General features: G+C 35.6%; 1 protein-coding gene and 1 pseudogene across 3 annotated transcripts; both read right to left on the reverse strand.

Annotated features, from left to right (window-relative positions):
• Position 1: 1 nt before the first annotated feature.
• On the reverse strand, positions 2-7,526 carry LOC133725404 (uridine/cytidine kinase UKL1, chloroplastic-like). 3 transcript variants are annotated; one of them, XR_009854417.1, is made up of 8 exons: positions 7,048-7,526; positions 6,876-6,967; positions 6,706-6,775; positions 6,469-6,587; positions 6,305-6,381; positions 1,043-1,129; positions 250-316; positions 2-74 (listed from the first exon to the last, which is right to left on the reverse strand). XR_009854417.1 is itself a non-coding variant. In XM_062152654.1 (6 exons), exons 1-6 carry the CDS (start codon positions 7,232-7,234, stop codon positions 5,581-5,583), a joined length of 552 nt encoding a protein of 183 aa, XP_062008638.1. In that variant the 5' UTR covers positions 7,235-7,522; the 3' UTR covers positions 5,201-5,580. The 3 variants fall into 3 exon arrangements, 2 of the variants coding, with proteins under 2 accessions (XP_062008638.1, XP_062008637.1); XM_062152654.1 differs by lacking the exons at positions 2-74; positions 250-316; positions 1,043-1,129 and adding an exon at positions 5,201-5,587 and having other exon boundaries at positions 7,048-7,522; XM_062152653.1 differs by lacking the exons at positions 2-74; positions 250-316; positions 1,043-1,129 and having other exon boundaries at positions 5,201-6,381; positions 7,048-7,522.
• Positions 7,527-8,015: 489 nt separating this feature from the next.
• Positions 8,016-13,440, reverse strand: LOC133725406 (senescence-specific cysteine protease SAG39-like; annotated as a pseudogene).
• Positions 13,441-19,664: the final 6,224 nt, after the last annotated feature.

Here is a 19,664-nt window from a genome sequence, read left to right on the forward strand (position 1 = left end):
GATCATCACACATCAGCGTACTTCTTTGAGGGGAGAACAAAATCATCAAAAGCAGGCTTGACAAACTTGGCATACTGCATGATAAGCATAACGCTCTCGATGTGATTTTTCAAATTGAAAGATCACTATAGTCATACTCTTCTCTAACAAAACTCAACAGGAAACATGGTTATGTATTCCCAATCTTATGAACTGAGCGATGCACCAAGTAGTCTTGTACAAAGAGATTGTTCAAGAGTGCGGCCTTACCTGCTCAAGAACAGAGTCAATATCCCTGCCCCTCTCAACAGTGTCTCGTCTTATTCTACGAGCAAGTCTTGTAAGAAAAAGAAAGTGTCAAAACATGAAAACATAACTTCCTATAGCAACTGATCAGATTATTAAATCAACAAGAACCATAATGACAAAATCTGCATATTCAATTTCTGGAGAAATTGTTCTATAGGATCAAAATGTATTCTGAGTTCATTAATATAAACAGATTCACATGATTAAGATAATAACTATGTCAAATACAAGATTGTTATTAATCAGTAACATGAATCATAAACAAGGAACATAATCTGCAGCAAAGCAGGAATTTAAACTTAAAACAGAATTTAAAAGAACATGTAATACTAACACGATAATGATGAAGTGCCTGTGTCCATTGCTCTTCTCCAAGATCCACCCTTTAGTCTCAATTTTGTGATGGGACAAAAGAATATGAGTTATGGTGTTCTTGCAGGGATCAATACAGACTGACAATCCCTTTATATCAGCAAAACAGTTGAGACAGTTTCTTCCATCAAGAAACTGTCAAATAACATCTTTATTTGTCTGATAAGGATTGATATGGATGATCACACAATTTGAATTTCAAATTCAAAACAGATTGCATTAAATAAAATCATTTTCGATTACTACTTTATTTAACTCACTGATGTTACAAACTGAACTCCAAAACTCCTCACAATGTCAACTTAACAGAAAAAGCTGATGTCTAGTTCAATAAGGTCTTACAATCTCCCACTGAACTAGATATCATGCAAAATCAACTTACATTGAGTTGTTTTCTTAATTGTGCACAAGAGTTCAAGAACATCATCTGTTTCTCAAAGTCCTGTCAATTTTGCTAAACTGCATTGAACTACAGAAAATTATAATGAATTGGAAAATCATTAGTCTTCTATGATCACAATGCAGCAAGTAAAATTACATGAAACTACCTCAAGTATGATCTTGTACATGTTTACTTTATTTACAGTAATCGATTTGTAAAACATGTTTGATCCAAAATTAATTTCAACTAGATAAAGAGCTGTATTAACTTACTGATTATATCAGTATCAAGTTTTTCTGCATATGTATATATTCACTGATTTAGTATATCAGTATCAGGCTCCTTATATGTACATGGTTCTGCATATGTACATGTTCTACCTATACAGCAACCAAATGTTGAAACCTAATTTTATTCAAATGATAGAATTCAAATGATGACTTCATAAATGACTGACTGACTGTTCATTCATCTAATATATATAGCAAATTATGAAACCAAATGTTTGATGTAGAATTTCTTTGGAAATTAGGATCAAATTTAATTTTAAGTTTCATAATTCTAAACTGATGAAACTGAAGACAGTTTTATTGCTATCTAGCTATATAAGACCATTTTGATAGCATTTCTCATATGCAAAATGCAACTGAATTCATTCTATACATTTCATCGATGTAGTTGATCTTTTAGGATCTTCATATATGAGGCCACTTTGACAGCACACCACATATGAAGTCTTCAAAATCAATTCCAGAAACTTTAAACATGCATATCCATCATTTAGCATTTGAAAATAATATGGAAAACATAAACATGCACTGAGATGAATACAAATGTAATCTTCATATGAAATATAAGGTCCTCTATTGAATTCAAAGTGCTATAAGAGTCTGCCTTTGGCTAAACTTAGTAAGCTGATATCAGAAATTTCTGTGACTGACTCCTGATTTTGGAAATTCATAACTAATCCCAGAAAATTCCGTTTTGGGTGAATCCAATTCCAAATGACTCTTTAAGATGTCTACTAAAACTCTTTAGAAGAAACCGACCTCAAATTCCCAGTATATTAGTACAGTTTTGCAAAAGTAAGTGACTGAGTTGAAAATTTCAAAAAATCTGAAAGTGGCTAAAATCTCCTTCTTTGGCCAAAAAACTTGTTTTTTTTTTTTTTTTTTTATCACCCAATTTCCAACCAATAAAAGCACTGTGATTTCTAAGCAATTTTCTAAGGCTATTGCTTGGATTGAAAGCACATCAATTAAACAAGTAAACACTTATATATATATATATATATATATATATATATATATATATATATATATATATATATATATATATATATATATATATCGCAACCGAGACAATTAAAATAGAAACAACATTTGTCAAGATATGTCATGCAAATCATGCAGATATAATTTACTATGAAATTTGGTTAATTCTGAGTATGCCGTTATACAGATCAACACATGCTAGATAATTAAGATGACTATGCCAAATAGAAGAGTGTAAATCAACAGCAACATGAATCAAGGCCAAAATATAATATGCAGCAAATTAAATATTAAAGCGAGAAGACAAATAATGCATAAGCTTATCTGCAGAATTAATTCAAAGCTTATACATATGTATTTTAAATTCAGGTCACACTTCATGTACTTGTACTGCATTTACACAGCATATAAATTCCAAGTGTTGTCAAGTTCCATAATTAAGCTGCAATGCTTATAATCTCCCACTGAACTTGACACTACCTGAATAGATATATTACCAGATAGTACTCCACTCAACATAATCAGCTTGAAATGTTGAAGTGGTGAACAAGGACTGCTTATTTCTTTCCCAAGAAATTGCTCCCCCAATCTTCTATATATAAGCATATCTGCATATGGTTGTCTCATTGTAATCAATGCCTTCTTTATGCTTAAATCCATTGCAACTAAATGAGTAACAAATCTAGCATCGAAATGATAGATGATATGACATATGTAGTAGAGGTCACTGAGGGATGGCAAAACAGTAGCAATAATCCCCAATATTCTGTCCAATCCAATGCACTTCTTCTCATCACTCATGACAAGAATAACAACTTCTTCTCATCACTCATGACAAGAATAACTACGAGACCAAAGAAGTATTCTATTCTTCCTGATTAGCTTTAGCTTGTCAAACATACTTATAAACGAGTCTTTTGATGCTGAACTTGCACTTGACTGAGTAGTACCATCAGATTTTTTTCTTTCTTTCTATAACACAGCTCTGTGTCCTTGAAAATTGAGCCTCCATTGTCACAATTCAAATCTTGTTCTGCCTTGGTTTTGTTTGTTTATGAGCCACACAAATGTAGCGTAGACATGCGTTTAGTTTATACTTCCAGGATACCCTAAACTTTCTCACTCCAATTTTTCCATTTCTCTTCATTATTGCTTCCTCTTTATCGCTTGGTTCTCTGTTCCTTGGCTTCATACTTACACTGGATCTGCCACATTTCTTGGCTCCTGCCTTTTCTCAGTACATCTTCCTTTTCTGCCTCATGGCCCTTTTCTTTTGTATGTTGGATTGAATTGCACATCCTCTGCATATGGAGACTTTTGCCAACTGTTGAGTGTTATTATATATATCCTAAACTTCCATCCAACCTTCTGAAACAGGGAATTGATTGAACCTTGTTATGCTTCTCCATGATGTAGACTCTTGTATCTGCTTTACAATTAATTTTGCAGGTGGTTCCTCCCTCAACATATGATCAAAATCTTGGATTCCTAGATGCAGTTCTATACCACATTTCCATTTCTTAAGCTCAATTCATTGAGTAACTAAATCTGATTGATACTCATAAGAAAATGCATGGATGTAATGCAATTCAATCTAAGTCAGTCATACTAGTGTTGTAAAAATGAAATTATGCACTAGAAATATATGTCCCAAATGTTAATTCAAATTTTGAACAACATTTTAATGAAGTGCAAATACATAGACCAACAAACTATGATATTTTCAAGAAGTTGGTATCATTTGTGATACACTTATCTCTGATATCATCTGAATGTTTAATGACCTGTATATGCAACTCAAGTAACCAAATGTTTGAATGCTAGTTTCTTTGGAAACCAGAATCAAATTTATTTTAAGTTGGTTTGAGTTTTTGTTTTCTGTTAATAAATGGATTAATTCATCAGCTTGCACAACAGTCACTTTGATGACAAGTACAATGTGCATGAACTATCCAGAAAACATTGCAGAATGCATATGAATTTGTATTTGTGGCTACTTTGGCAGCATGCAAAATACAATGAAATATATGCAGCAATTGATGGGACTTCCCATTATTCACATCAGTAAGAAGCAATCCTGCAATTAGTTCTGCAGATGACAATTATAAATAGAACAACTATTATGATATAATTTGAATATTACAGAATTCATGAAGAGGATTACTCTTTGTGTAAGTAACTTTTAGCAAATCAGGAAAGTGAGATACACAGTAAGAGAATATATAATTCATGTGCAGCAATATCAAGAGTGTGTTCTCAGGATCACATATTGAGTAATTTCTGAAAATATTCTATTTGACAAATCTGCAAGATCATTGTTGTGTATCATCTTGCAGATAAGTATCATAGATAAAGCATGATGATCTTATTGATTCTGCAGTGCAATTTGAGAATCATAACTTAAATATCCAAAAGCACTACTCATGCACAAGTCAAACAAAGTTGAATTGCAGTAAGGATTCTAATTCAAGAAACTATTGTGCAGCAATATGTAAAGATGATCATGAGAATTAAACAAAAACGAATAACATAACAATCTTAATTTGAGCATAGTAGGCTCTGATACCAATTGTAAGAAAAAGAAAGTGTCAAAACATGAAAACATAACTTCATATAGCAACTGATCAGATTATTAAATCAACAAGAACCATAATGACAAAATCTGCATATTCAATTTCTGGAGAAATTGTTCTATAGGATCAAAATGTATTCTGAGTTCATTAATATAAACAGATTCACATGATTAAGATAATAACTATGTCAAATACAAGATTGTTATTAATCAGTAACATGAATCATAAACAAGGAACATAATCTGCAGCAAAGCAGGAATTTAAACTTAAAACAGAATTTAAAAGAACATGTAATACTAACACGATAATGATGAAGTGCCTGTGTCCATTGCTCTTCTCCAAGATCCAACCTTTAGTCTCAATTTTGTGATGGGACAAAAGAATATGAGTTATGGTGTTCTTGCAGGGATCAATACAGACTGACAATCCCTTTATATCAGCAAAACAGTTGAGACAGTTTCTTCCATCAAGAAACTGTCAAATAACCTCTTTATTTGTCTGATAAAGATTGATATGGATGATCACACAATTTGAATTTCAAATTCAAAACAGATTGCATTAAATAAAATCATTTTCGATTACTACTTTATTTAACTCACTGATGTTACAAACTGAACTCCAAAACTCCTCACAATGTCAACTTAACAGAAAAAGCTGATGTCTAGTTCAATAAGGTCTTACAAGTCTGACATCAGCATCTGAAGGGCAAACAAGGAGACAGCACACATTCAGAGAGCACACATACAAAGAGATTCTTTACTTATTTATATTTTTCAAAATAAAAAAAGAGAAATGAAAAGGTTAGGCTGATTTTGAGTAGTGCATATAGCTTTTGGCATAGCCATTCACATATTTTTATTTTCGTTTCAGAAGTTTTAAAAATAAAAGGTTAGGGTAGATGAGATACTAAAGAAAATGTGTACTACTTTTATAAAAGGAATTTTTTTTTTATTATTATATATATATTTTTTTTTGTAAAAACCTACAAGCTGATAAGAGTATTATTTGAAATTTGAAAAAAAATAAAAATAAAAAAAACAATGAAGATATTCTATATGGCTTGGCTAAGAATAAAAAGTATCATTAACCATCCAAGCGCCTATGCCACCATGGTTTCTATTAGGCAGTAGTTTACAAATTAGCAACCTTAACATCGATAGGCAGTATGAGAACTTACAAGTCAGCTCTGGAGTTCCATGCCTTTTCTTATCCAGGTTTCATAAATATATTTATATATTTTCTTTTCATATTTGATTGCAGAAGCAAATCTTTCTAGACTCTATAAAACCATGTAATTTGACATATCAAGACCACATGGTACGTGTGAGAACCTAAATAAGGATGCCATGCAAAAGTGCAAAAAACATAGCTAATTATGAAAAGTGACAGAAGAAACTAGACTGAGGAAATCAAACCTGTTCATCAAATTATGGACGCGCTGGTCATGGAAAACCAGAATTCCCTCCAAGATGATGACATCAGAAGTATTCACCTGACAAAGAAGTAAACAAAATGCATCCACAGGTGAATATTAGCAAGGCAACAACAACCAATTTTAGAAGCAAAAGAAGCTCTATACCTGCCGAAAAGTATCAGAACAGCGTCGATGTATCTTAAAATCATAAATTGGAACATGGACAGACTGCCCGCACTTCAGCTTTTGAACACATTCTAACATCTGTTCGGTGTCAAATGCATCTACAGAAACAAAACGGAACCGTCATATATACTTTAGCACAAAAAAAAAACAGAACAGCCTACTTCCACTCGAGAGTTGATTAAGTTGGATTTATTGTGAATAGTATGCAGTAATTACCAGGATGATCAAAATTATACTCATGGACTCGTTCAGACTCCTCAGGTGTCAAACCACGGTAAAATGAATCCTATAAAAAAAAGTTACCAAATCAAACAAGTGTTGTTCAGAATTTATAATGAAGGTAATCAATTGGAGGCAGAAAATGCAAAGTAATCAGAACAGTGAACCTGATTGACAAGAACGACGCGTTGATCGTGAAGCTGCTGGATGATCATGTCGCACACAGTGGTCTTACCGGAAGCCGTACCTCCAGAAACACCTACTCGAATCAATCAATCAAATGCAGTAGCAGAGAGACCGAATCAAATGCTGAATTGCGAAGAGAGAGAGAGAGAGTACCGATGACGAAGGGCTGCTTGGCGGCGTTGGAGTCGGGTAGGTCGGCGGCGGCGGCAGAAGAGCGAAGCGAAAGAGGCGAAGGTGATGAAGGCGAAGAATGCGAAGAAGATAAGAGGCCGTTGAGTCGGAGCCCCCACAAGTGGGGCCCGGAGGCTCTCTCCATCCGGTAGTAGACGGCGCTCATCATCTCCTCCGGTATATTTCTTATGAGGGTTAACTTCTGTAAATAAAATATTCAGTTCTAAAAAAAAACACTATTGCGAAAGGTTGGTGATGGCTGTTCAATGAGGATTTATTCGGGTTTCTGGGCTACCTACTAGAATTCCTTTAGTCATTTATTCCTACCCATAAGGGTAAGTTGGTTGTTTCTCAAAAAAAGGGGTAAGTTGGTTGATGTCTATGGATGGGAATTAGAAGTTTAGAACCTGGAATTGCTTTCCAACTGTTTTACTACTGAGAATAAAGCAACCTCAATTCTTTCCATCCCTATTCCCAATTCTCATATATATGATTCCTTATAAACTATCAAGTATCATGTTAATTTCCTTACACATGTGATGCCTTAGCTTCAAATGCTGAGCAAAACGAGAACGAGCACTTTGATGTACTTGATAGGTCTCCTTCAGTCATTCCTCAAATGCAGCAAGCTTACTGAACTCTCTGGTCAATACAAAGCTATACTATATATGAAAAATTAGTGCATCTAAACTTCTAAATAGTCATGTAACCTCAACTTCTGGATCTTGTTTTAAAATGCCAGCAGTTGTAACAATAACTTGTTTTCTAACAAACCAATTAACTAGTGAGTTCAGTTTGGACTCAGAACGTACTCGGAGTGAAATGACACAATGTGACAGAAAGTGAACTTCTATAAGGGAACGAAATGGTGGAAGGATGAGTGAGATTTCAAAATTTTATCCTTGTAAAAAATATAGGTCATCTATAGAGATTTATAGAGAAACTAAACATAAAAAGAGTTCTTCACTTTTGTATTAATGAAACTTAAATGGTAGGGTTTTCTAACAGATGTGGTAGCTTTTAAGCATTATAAGCACAAGCAGTTCATGTACATATCATAATATTCACTTGTTGGTATATTTATGCAGTGGGATAAGAGGCTACCATAGCAATACCACACAGACCTTCCTTCTCAGCAACATCTCTTTGCATTCTTATGTACCCTTCTTCACCCCATTGTGCCCCCCATGAGTTCTTAACCAACCAATACTTGGTCCCATCATCGCTGACGCCATAACCTACTGCGGTAACATCATGGTTTAGCATCAATGGCAGACCGCTTGTTCCGCAAGTTCCTGTGAAAACACCACTTGAATAGAATTGGAAATCCGGACTACTAGCATCAATGGCAACGGAAATGGGTTGATTAGCGACGGCCTTAAGAAGGGCACTTTCACTATTTGCAGGCACATCTTCGTGACCAGTTATCGAGGTTGCATGGCTTGCTTCCTTTTGGGCATTGCATGTACGTACCATCAACACAGGTGTAGGGGTAATTAGCCTCAGTACTAAGTCCATGATTTTTATCGATGAACTCAAAGGCATTGTCCATCAAGCCACCCTCACAACCTTGGTCTCCACCATTCACATCACAATCAACCAGCTCTTGCTCAGACAAAGAGATTAGTTTACCTGTTGAAAGTTGAGTGATTCCTTCCATGGCTGCCACAGCTGAGAAAGCCCAACAAGATCCTGTATATAGATATGACAAATTAGTACAAGTTAGACTAGTAATCTTTCATACTATAAAAATGGTAATTGTTTTTTTATGGGAAAATCATCCAAACAGTGTCTGAACTGTGGTCGACTATTAACTTTCGTTCCTACATTTTGGGAAATATCAAAGGGTTATTGATCAAAAGCACCAAAATGAGCCAAAGTTATCTCACTTACCCCAACAATAGATTTTTATTCCCTGTTACCTAATTTAACATAGAAAGACAATTTTGCCCTCAGTTAAATTAATAAACTACACATATGCCTACGATCTCTCTCGCTCCCCTCTCTCTCCTCCGATCTGAAACTCTCTCTCTCTCTCTCTCTCTACCTCTGGCAGGTGTCGATTCGCTCCCCGATCTCCAACGTCGGCTGCAGCTTGCCGGTGAGCTCGATCGCATCCAACAACTGTCAAGCTGACAACGACGATCAGACAACGTCGTTGATGGCCTCTTGGACGCCTCACCGGCGCGGCTCGACTCTTGCCCGGATTCCTCTGCAGCTCGCCCAAGCTCGGCCCCGTCCAACCGCCGTCGCGCTGACAACTACGACTAGACGACGTCTTCGATGGCCTCCTGGACGCCTCGCCGTCTCCTTGGCGTCGCCGATGGCCTCATGGACGCTGCCGGTGCTCGACCCAGGCTGTGGCAGAGGAGATTGGTGATTGGGTGCCCAGAGCTTTTCTCTGGGTGCCCAAATCAATTTCTAGTTTTTTTTTTTTAAGTAATGGGACAGAAGGAAAAAAAAAAATTTTGAATGTCTATTGCTCCTAATAGACGTCTATTGGGGGGCAATAGACGTTTTTTAATTTATATAATCTCTTCATTTTTTTTCTTTAATCAAAGTTTTATTTGTCTAATTTTAGGAATATTAGTTCTCATTTCGGCAACCGAAAGTTCTACTGGGGGGCAGTAGACGTCTATTGGGGGGCAATACATGGCTGATAGACGTCTATTGCCCCTCTATTGGGAGGTAATAGATGTTTATTGGGGGCAATAAACCTTTCCAGTGAGGTTTTCATAAAAGTCCAATGAGCGGTGGCCAGTGACAGGAATCGGCGGCCGGTGACCGGGCTCCGGCGAAGTCTCCTATGGTTTCTCTCTCTTCCATTTTTTTTCTCTCTCTAAGTAACAATGGGGTGAGAGTAAAAGTATTAAAAAAAATAATAAAACAAAAATAAAATCTGAATAGGGTATTAGGGAAGACCTCCTTAGAGTGTTTTGGGTAAGAGAGAATTAAAAAAACTTAATGGGGTAAGTGGGAAAAAAAATCTCTAAAAATGGAGTAAATGGACAAAAACCCATTATAATAGTATCTGAGGATTTAAGCCCAACCCAATATTCATATCTAGGAACAGTAAAAACGTTAACTCCGTTATCTTTTCAAGGATATTTTTGTCCCTTCACTTGAACCCAATGAATCCGGATCCTCTCCTTGGCAAAGAAATCTCCTTGTTTCTCTTTGACTATAATTCTAGACCATTGATTTAATATCTAGGGGCTATCATACTAACACATCGGCAAAAAACCCTACAAGCTCATTTACTATTACTTTTAGCTTCTTAATTATGCCAACCCCCCTCTCTCTCTCAATTCTCTTCTTCAACCAAAAAAATCTGAACTTCTTCGGTAGCCCACCCCGATATATTCTTCATCTTTGAGCTCTATAGTTATTTGTTATGAATAGGATTGGGAGTATAATTCATCAATTAAATTCACTGCAGCAAGATGGAAATCGATTTGGTTGGAGGAAGAATGTTCTTCGACATCGATTGCGGTATTGGAATTCTGGATTATTGCTCTTGATAGCGTCAAGCTTTTGGGCATAAACAAGGAAATGTTGATACCTTTTTTAATCGCGCAAAAGCATGAAAAGAATTCCATCCGGCCTGTGATTTTTCAAATTCTAATTAATCATGTCATCATCAATTTGGGAGGAAGCCTATTAGGACTAAAAAATAAATTAAAGAACAAAAGAACTGAACAAATGGGGCAAAGCCATATTCAATGGCAGAAAAAGTGAAACTTTCAGAGATCAAAAAAGGAGAATTCCAAAATGGTCACTCAACTATGACTCATTCGACACTTTGGTCACTCAATTTTCAAATATATCACTTTGGTCACTTAACTATTATTCTGTCAATTACTTTAATCACCTAAGGGGCATTTTATCTCACTTTAATCACTTCTCCCAATCATTAGACTCAATTTTTCACAAAAGCCCTAGCGCCGCGAGATAGCACCTACACCACAAAAGTTTTCCTGTCCGGCGGCGGCCATGGGTAGCGGCATCGCCGCGTCCCGGTGCTGGCTGCCGGACGGGTACTCAATTGCCCGGGCAGAGGTCTGAAGAGAAGGGTGTTGGGCTTGGGTTTCTGGCAGGATGGATGGCGTCGGTTTTTGGGCAACATCTCTCAACGTTCCCTGCGGTCGTTTTCTTGTGCAGCTCTGCATCGGGGCGCGGATATCCAGATCTGGCGGGTGGGTGTGGAGTGTTTTGGCGGCGTTGTGGCTCGTGGGGCTCCGGGCAGGGCGCTGCACGTCAGAGGCTCGTGAGGCTCGGTGCAACTGGGGCTGGTGGCGACGCGCGACGGCGCGTTCTCTCGTGGGCAGCTCTTGGCGAGGCTAGTGGTCTTGGTTTCGTCGTGGAGCTCGTTGGCGGCGGAACAGCGCCGACGTTGTACAGGCGGCTGAGGGCGTGGTGATGATGTGGTCTGGGCCCGGGTCAACCTTTCTGTTGGGCCGGAGTTGGGCCTCTTTCTTATGGGGCTAGCCTATTGGGCTTTCTAATTTGGGCTAGGGTTTGCCCTCAGCCCATTCCTATGTTTTTTAGTTTGTCTAAATTACAATAATTCCTTGTATCAGGAAACTATGCACCGATGTGCACTCTATGTCTCTTTAGCGTCTCTGGAGTAGTACCGAAGGAGGATATCCGCTATCTCTACGTATTTGAATGTATAATGAGTAGGACTATATGTACGTACCACTTGTGGGTACTACCACTAACTTCTTGTCTGTCTCTAAATGACAGCGAAAAGGTATGTAACGGCCTATTCTGGCTTGTGATGAATATATTGCCGCCCGTTTTTGGGTTTGATTCAAAAAAAAAAAAAAAAAAAACTCAATTTTTCACAATTGGTTGGACGAAAATATCATTAATATTGTGGCAAATAATTTTTTTTTAATGAAAAAAATTAACGAAGTGACTAAAGTGAATAACAGAATTAAAGTTGAGTGACCAAAGTGATATATTTAAAAGGTGAGTGACCAAAGTGTCAAATAAGTAAAAGTTGAGTGATCATTTGTGATATTCTCCCGATCAAAAATAAAAGAGAGAGAGGAAGGCGGTGAGAAACGATGAAGAGATGAAAAAGAGAGAGAAAATCATGATCATGATCGATATTAGTTGCTAAAAGAAGATGAACCCAAATAAAATTGAAAGAGAGAGAGAACCCAGTTATTAAATTGGATAGAAATTGCAGATGAACCCAGATCAAATTGAGAGATAGAGAGAGAGAGTTGTGAACGGGCACTCTTCTTCTTCTTACAACAAACAATTAAAACCACCCTTCAGCTAGTAATAATTCATTAGCATCAATTGTCAAAGCAAAAACTCCAAAACTAGTCCACCCAATTAAAAAATTATTAGCCACCATGCCCACCCATCAGTAGCCCAGATTCCAGCAATTAATATCCCCTACCAATCCAATTCAATTAATTATTATCCTCATATGCATAAACCAAACTTGCATTCCCACCCACCACTCAACCTCCGACCACCCAAAGATAAACCTCACAGCAGCCATCACCACCATCTGAGAAGAAAAGAAAACCGGTCAGTGCATCACCACACCATGGCCCGTCCGACGAGGCAAGAAGCCACCGTCGTAGCGGAGGCGCTGCAGGACAACCCCATACGTCCAGCTCCTCGACATCTCCCACACCACAGCTCTTCGCCGTCTTCGACGAAATTAAAGTTCTGGAGATCGATTTAGGGGAAAAGGATTAGGGTTCAAGTGAAGGGACAAAAATACCATTGAAAAGTTAACTTAACGTTTTTACTGTTCCTAGGTATGAAAATTGGGTCGGGCTTAAATCTTTGATACTATTTTGACATTTCCCAAAACATAGGTACGAAAGTTAATAGTCGAGCAAATTCAGGTACTGTTTAGATGATTCCCTTTTTTTATCTATAAATAAACATTAGCTAGATGCTCAATTACGTACCACATTGGCCTTGATCCTTGATTGGGGTTACAGCTCCTTTCTGTCTCCAGTCCACAGTAGCTGGCACAGTAACGTTTTCATACTTGAAAGATGTGGTCTTTGTGGAACATTCATGCCCCTTGAATCGATTTCTAGAGGCAATGAATTCTTCATTTGTAAGGTCTGCAAATTGATTGACACTTAATTTGTAAGGTTTGCTTGCATCATTGTTGGATGATTCTACAAATGCTACATTTTCCTTGAATATCTGGAAGCGCTTCTCCTTTTCGTTGATCTCGTTATAGACACATCCATAATGATCCATCTATTGCTCGTATCTCCCATACATTGATGCATCTTGGAGAGTGCGAGAAGTGGCTTCTGACGACCAAGCTCCAAACATCACGAGGATCAAAGCCAAACAAAGACATTTTCCGAGGTTGGTGAACTCCATGGTAAGCTAGGATATGATGAAATAAATGAACTAATGAGCAGGTGTACAATGAAATGGTAGTCTCTACTCAGTTTATTTATATAGAGAAGAGAATGGCCTTGCTGTATTATCTCCGTGCCCGAAAAGTTGATCTGCAATAGTTGTTCCCCATAAAATGTTCTGATATGGACTCATTGCCTCTAAATATAATTTGTTGTCGTTAGTAGCCAAATCTAATATAAGTGGTTACTTCTTTCTCATACAAAATGCTAATCTTTTGTTTAATAGCGAAGGTTTAATATTATAGAAGTCAGACCACGACTTCCTCCAGTTTAACTCGTATGCAAAAGTTGAAAGCTAGTTCTTAGCTAAATTACATACTGGCCTGCAGTAATTATGAAGAGAAAAAATGCATGAAAAGATGCAATGTTGATATCCTTTGGTAACTACGTTTTCGGATGTTCTTGTCTTTTCCTTTGTAAGGCTTACTACAGATGATACCTTCTGGCTTCTGGCATAGTGAGCAAGACAACTATTTGAGAATGGTATGCTTATTTTTTGACTAAATGTATAGACATAAGTACTTTTTCTTTTCTTTTCTGTACGAATGAAAATTGGTTGCTCTTTTGTTTCAAATTAACTCACTAGTAGCATCTGAGCACCTACCAACCAATGCGGCTTTTCTGCAGAAGATCACCTGGCTATAGAAGTACTTGAAAACACACAAAAATTTCACTTTTACGTGGCATTATATTGTCAAAGTTGATAGTGTACATTACTTTTTCTTCTCTTACTATAGTAAAAGAAAAGCTCAAGGTATCAGTACTGTTGTAGCTCATCAGTTGCAACCATGTCTCCAGCAGAGAAAAACTATTTGTATACAGAGGCAGAGATACATGGTGATTAAGATTAAATATTGGGAGGCTTGACCTGCTAGGTTGTCGTGCGTGCGCCCGAGGAATGATGGACCCTGGTCAAATGGATGACCTGGGCTCGGCTTTTGGCGTCTGGGCTCGCTCTGCTGGGGCTTGCCTAGAGTTTCAGGCCTGAGCTGCGACTTGGGTTTATGGCTGCGACCACTGGGCTTGAGTTTCTGGCTTAGCCTCATCTAATATACAACATTATAATAATAGAAATAAATTTAACATACATCATTTAAATCATAAACTAAAATAAATTAGAGTTTTTCTATTGAAACCTCTAAATTTACTCATTTGACCTTTATGCTCCTATCAAATTTTCAAATATATTTTTTTTTTTGACTTTGTCAAGGGGAACCCAAAAGCTTCCTAGGCCCAAGATAAACCCCTTCAGTTCATGTGAAATGCGCCAACTGTGCATTGCAGCACAGTGTCTCGCCACTTTGACAGCTTCGGAGTTCGAACCTAGGTTGGGGAGCACACCCAACTAGGCAATAACTACTAGGCCACTTGCAGTGGTTAAATTTTCAAATATTAAATTTACTCATTAAACCTCATTAAAGTTCCTCAAATAACCACACTCATATAATTTACAAACAAACTAAGATCTTTATAATAAAAAACTTAGTCATTTCAATGACTTAATTACTTTATAAATCTTAATTACATCTTCATTCCTTAATCAGACAACATAAATTTCTTATCCAATAAAAAAAAATCAAACACAAGGTATTAATGAGTTTTAAAAATTAATAAAAATAAAATAACATGAGCTATTATGTGATTTTTTTTTATTTACTTTTTCTTTTTTAGCTGTGCAAAAAAAAAAAAAAAAAGATTAATAATTTTTTCTTAATGTTTCTCTATTTTCTGTACCTCATGATTAATTATTTAAATATTTATTTATTTATTTTTATTTGCTAGCTCTGTTTTTCTTTTCTTCTTTTTGCAAATATAATGGATAGATATGACCAATTTATTTTGTTCTCCCTGACCAATATGCGTTCAATATGCATATCATACATTTTTATCTTAATCATAGTTTTATTTCTTATTAAATATATATGAATGCTTTAATGAACATGTAGTGAAATTGGAAAATGAAAATAAATAGGGAAAATAATAAAGAATGCAATCTAATATTATTGAATTGGAAAGTCTAGAGAAAATAAATATAACAATTTTTTTTGTATAATTATTGTCCTTAATAGTCATTTTATAGCAGGTTATATATGTCATTTAATAATTCATAATAGAGTGAGGTCAAATGAGCAGATTTGGAGGTCCTAATAGAAACTCTCAATAAATTAAGTTATAAGGGAAATAACTTAAATTATAATGAAAATAATTTAAATGTAACTGACATAACTATGCTAAAATTTGTGTTTAATGAACCAATAAAATAAATTAAGTTATAACAGAAATAACTTTCATTATAATTTAAAGGGAAAAATTCACCAACGGTGTCTGGACACTTAGGAGACTTTCAAAATGATACTTGAACTTACAAAGTTATCAATGTGATACCTGGACTCATTTTTTCGTATCAACGTCATACCTACGATCAAGTTCTGTCACGACTCCATCAGTTTGAGTCACGTGCGATGCATGTGAGGCCGAAAATGAGGGTAAAAAAGACTTTTCCACTCCATCAAAATCCTAAATGAATAAATTCAAAATTAAAAATAAAAACAGAGTAATTTATTATATTTAAAATAAAAGATGATTAAACTTTTTCTTATTCATCTTCTCAAACCCAGCAAAAAATTTTCATGATCAAAATCTCAATCCGATAAGTATGAACCTAACATTTCTTCATGTTCATCTTCTCAAACCCAGCAAAAAAACAAAACAAATCCCAATTGTTCATGTTCTTGATTGGTGGCAGTCTGCCTCAATTGGTGGCAACGCCAGCAGTTGCGGAGAGGACCGAAGAAGCGGGCCGAGCATTCGATCCAGGAGGAAACCCGCTGCCTTATCAGGTTCCGCCGCGAGATGGATGGCCTCTTCAACACCTCCAAGTCCAACAGAGAAAGCACGAAGACTTGGATTGCATCACAACCAAAACAATCACAGATGTATCAGATCGAATTAACAAAAAATTCCATTCCTCCTTTGAAATCGCCTCAACAACATCAATGCAGACCTGTTGTGAAATGGGCAATGAAGAAGAAGAACCAAAATTCCATTCCATTCCTTTTCGTCACCACCCAAACCCACACCTCCACCAAAACTCGAATTCAAACTCAAAACCCATTAAGTACAACAAAAATACCAGCAAGTAATGATATAGACGATCTCTCCGTCCTCCTCCTTCCTCGATCTCGACTCCCCCTTTGAGTACTGTCGAAGTTTACAGAGAACCCAATCCAAATCCAAATCCAAATCTCAATCCCAATCCCAATCCAAATTTCAATTTCAATTTCGTCCTCCAAAATGAAGGACAGAGTCTGAAATCAAGGAGTACAGAGGTGTTGTTGCGGGAGGAATCGGCGAGCGAAGTCAGTCTTTTTAGAGAGTGGTTGATCGAGGGGAGAGGAAGAAGACGAGAGGTGGAGGGGTGAAAAAAATTAATTAAAAAAGTGGAGGTGGTTGCAGGTGCGGATGGTGTGGAGGTGGTGTTGCATGTCGGGAACGACGAAGAGGGGCGGTGTGGGATTGGAGCTGTGATTTGAGAGTGGAAGGCTGGCGAGGTCTGAGTTTCTGATCAATGGTGTATACAAGGGGGTCGGAGGAGAGAAGGAGTGGGGTGGTGGCTAAGCTGTCGGCGGCGACGGCAGGGATGAACTTGGATGAGCAGGGGAAGAACTCCGAAGAAGAAACCTAAAAAGAAGAAGAAGAAAGAAAGAAATAAAGAAAGAAAGGAAGAAAGAAAGAGAAAAAGAAAAAAAAAATTGAGGGTAATTCGATCTTTTTGTCTTCATTAAGTGACTCACGTGCGGGGCACGTGTAAAATTTAACGGTTCCGTGACGGAAATTGGTCGTAGGTATGACGTTGATACTAAAAAATGAGTCCAGGTATCACATTGATAACTTTGTAAGTTCAGGTATCATTCTGAAAGTCTCCTAAGTGTTCAGACACCGTTGGTGAATTTTTCCCTAATTTAAATGTAATTGACATAACTATGCTAAAATTTGTGTTTAATGAACCAATAAATGACAGTCGGGCAGCGATCCCAATAGACTTGGATTCAAATCCCAGTAAAGCGTAACGCAATGACGTATAATAACAGTAGTGTATTAGTTATATGTGACATGCGTGTTTCGCTTGCTCTTGATTCGAAACTCATTTGAATCTCGATATTGCATTTCGGTCATTGGACTTATTTTAGAAAATATTACTTGGTGCAGATCCGATGAATCTTTTGTTTGTGCAAAGCTAAAAAGCTTAGGGGGGTGTATTCAATTCAGATTTTAAATGATTCTAATTGATTTTTTATAATCCGTGGATTCTACAGAATCCACGGATTATTTTAACTCCACACACGGATTTAAACAGAGTTTAATGTATTGTATTAGCAGAATTTGTTTAGATTTCACAAGTGCATGGATTGTCCTTATAACAATAATTGGAATAAAGAACATAATAGAATACTATAATTTTTTGGACAAACATAATACAATAATTCATAATAATATCACATAAGACGTCATAACATTGCAAGTCACAATTTATAATCGAGTGTTGCTATTGAGACCTCCAAATTTGCTCACTTGACCTCACTCTATTATGAATTATTAAATGACATATATAACCTACTATAAAATGACTATTAAGGACAATAATTATACCAAACAAATATTACATTGATTTTCTATAGACTTTCCAATTCAATAATATTAGATTGCATTCTTTATTATTTTCCTTATCTATTTTAATTTTTCAATTTCACTACATACTCATTAAAGCATTTATATATATTTAATAAGAATTAAAACTATGATTATGTGACATAAAAATATATGATATACATGTTGAACGCATATTGGTGAGGGAAAACAAAACAAATCATATTATGACCTAAATCTAAGTCTATCCATTATATTTACAAAAAAAATAAAAAAATAAAAAATGAGCTAGCAATTTTTTTAAATCAAATGTTTAAATAATTAATCATGAGGTACATAAAATAAACATTAAGAAAAAATGATTAATCTTCATATTTTTTTGCAGAGCTAAAACAGAAAAAAAAAAAGTTAAAAAAAAAAACCACAAAATAGTTCATATTATTTTCTTGTGGATTAAAAATTAATTTTTAAAACTCAATACCTTGTGTTTAGGGTTTAGGGACCACAAATTACTGGTCCCCCCTTTAACTTTTGGTGCGTCGACAGTTCAGTCCCTGTTATTTCAATTTTAACAGATAACTCCCCAAACATTCAAATTTCACACAATTTGATCCAAAATTACCATTTTACCCCTCACTTATTTTTTTTTGTTTTTTTTTTATTCTTCTCTCTCTCTCTTTTATACATATGTATATATGTGTGTGTGTGTGTGTATGTATATATATTTTTTACTCTTCTCTCTCTTTATATATATATATATAAAGAGAGAGAAGAATAAAATACACACACACACACACACACACATATATATATATATGTATGTGTGTGTGTGTGTCTGTGTGTGTGAGTATATATGTATGTATATGTGTGTATATTTTTATTCTTCTCTCTCTCTTTTTATATATATTTATATGTATATATGTGTGTGTACATATACATATGCAGATATATATCTACATATATATAGATATGTATATGTGTATATGCAGATATATATATATATATATATATATATATATATATATATATATATATATATATATATATATTATGTATGTATATGTATGTATACATATATATCTAATGTGTTTATGTATTTGGTAAGTCTATATACTATGTTTATGTTTCATATTATAAAAAAAAATTCACAACTTTTATATATCTAATGTGTGTGTGTATATCTATATATATATATATATATATGTATGTATATGTATATGTAGATATATAAATATATGTATAATTTTATACATATGTGTGTGTGTATATATAATGTACATGTGTGTGTGTGTGTGTATATATATGTATGTATGTATGTATGTATATGTATATATGTGTGTGTGTGTGTATTAGATATATAAAAAAGAAGAAGTGAGGGGTAAAATGGTCATTTTGGACCAAATTGTGTGAAATTTGAATGTGTGGGGAGTTATCTGTTAAAATTGGAATAGCAGGGACTGAACTGTCGAATCCTAAAAAGTTAAAGGAGGGACCAGTAATTTCCCCTTTTTTTTATGTTGTCTGATTAAAGAATGG

Source organism: Rosa rugosa, chromosome 1, assembly GCF_958449725.1.
Source record: "Rosa rugosa chromosome 1, drRosRugo1.1, whole genome shotgun sequence".
Taxonomy (NCBI): domain Eukaryota; kingdom Viridiplantae; phylum Streptophyta; class Magnoliopsida; order Rosales; family Rosaceae; genus Rosa; species Rosa rugosa.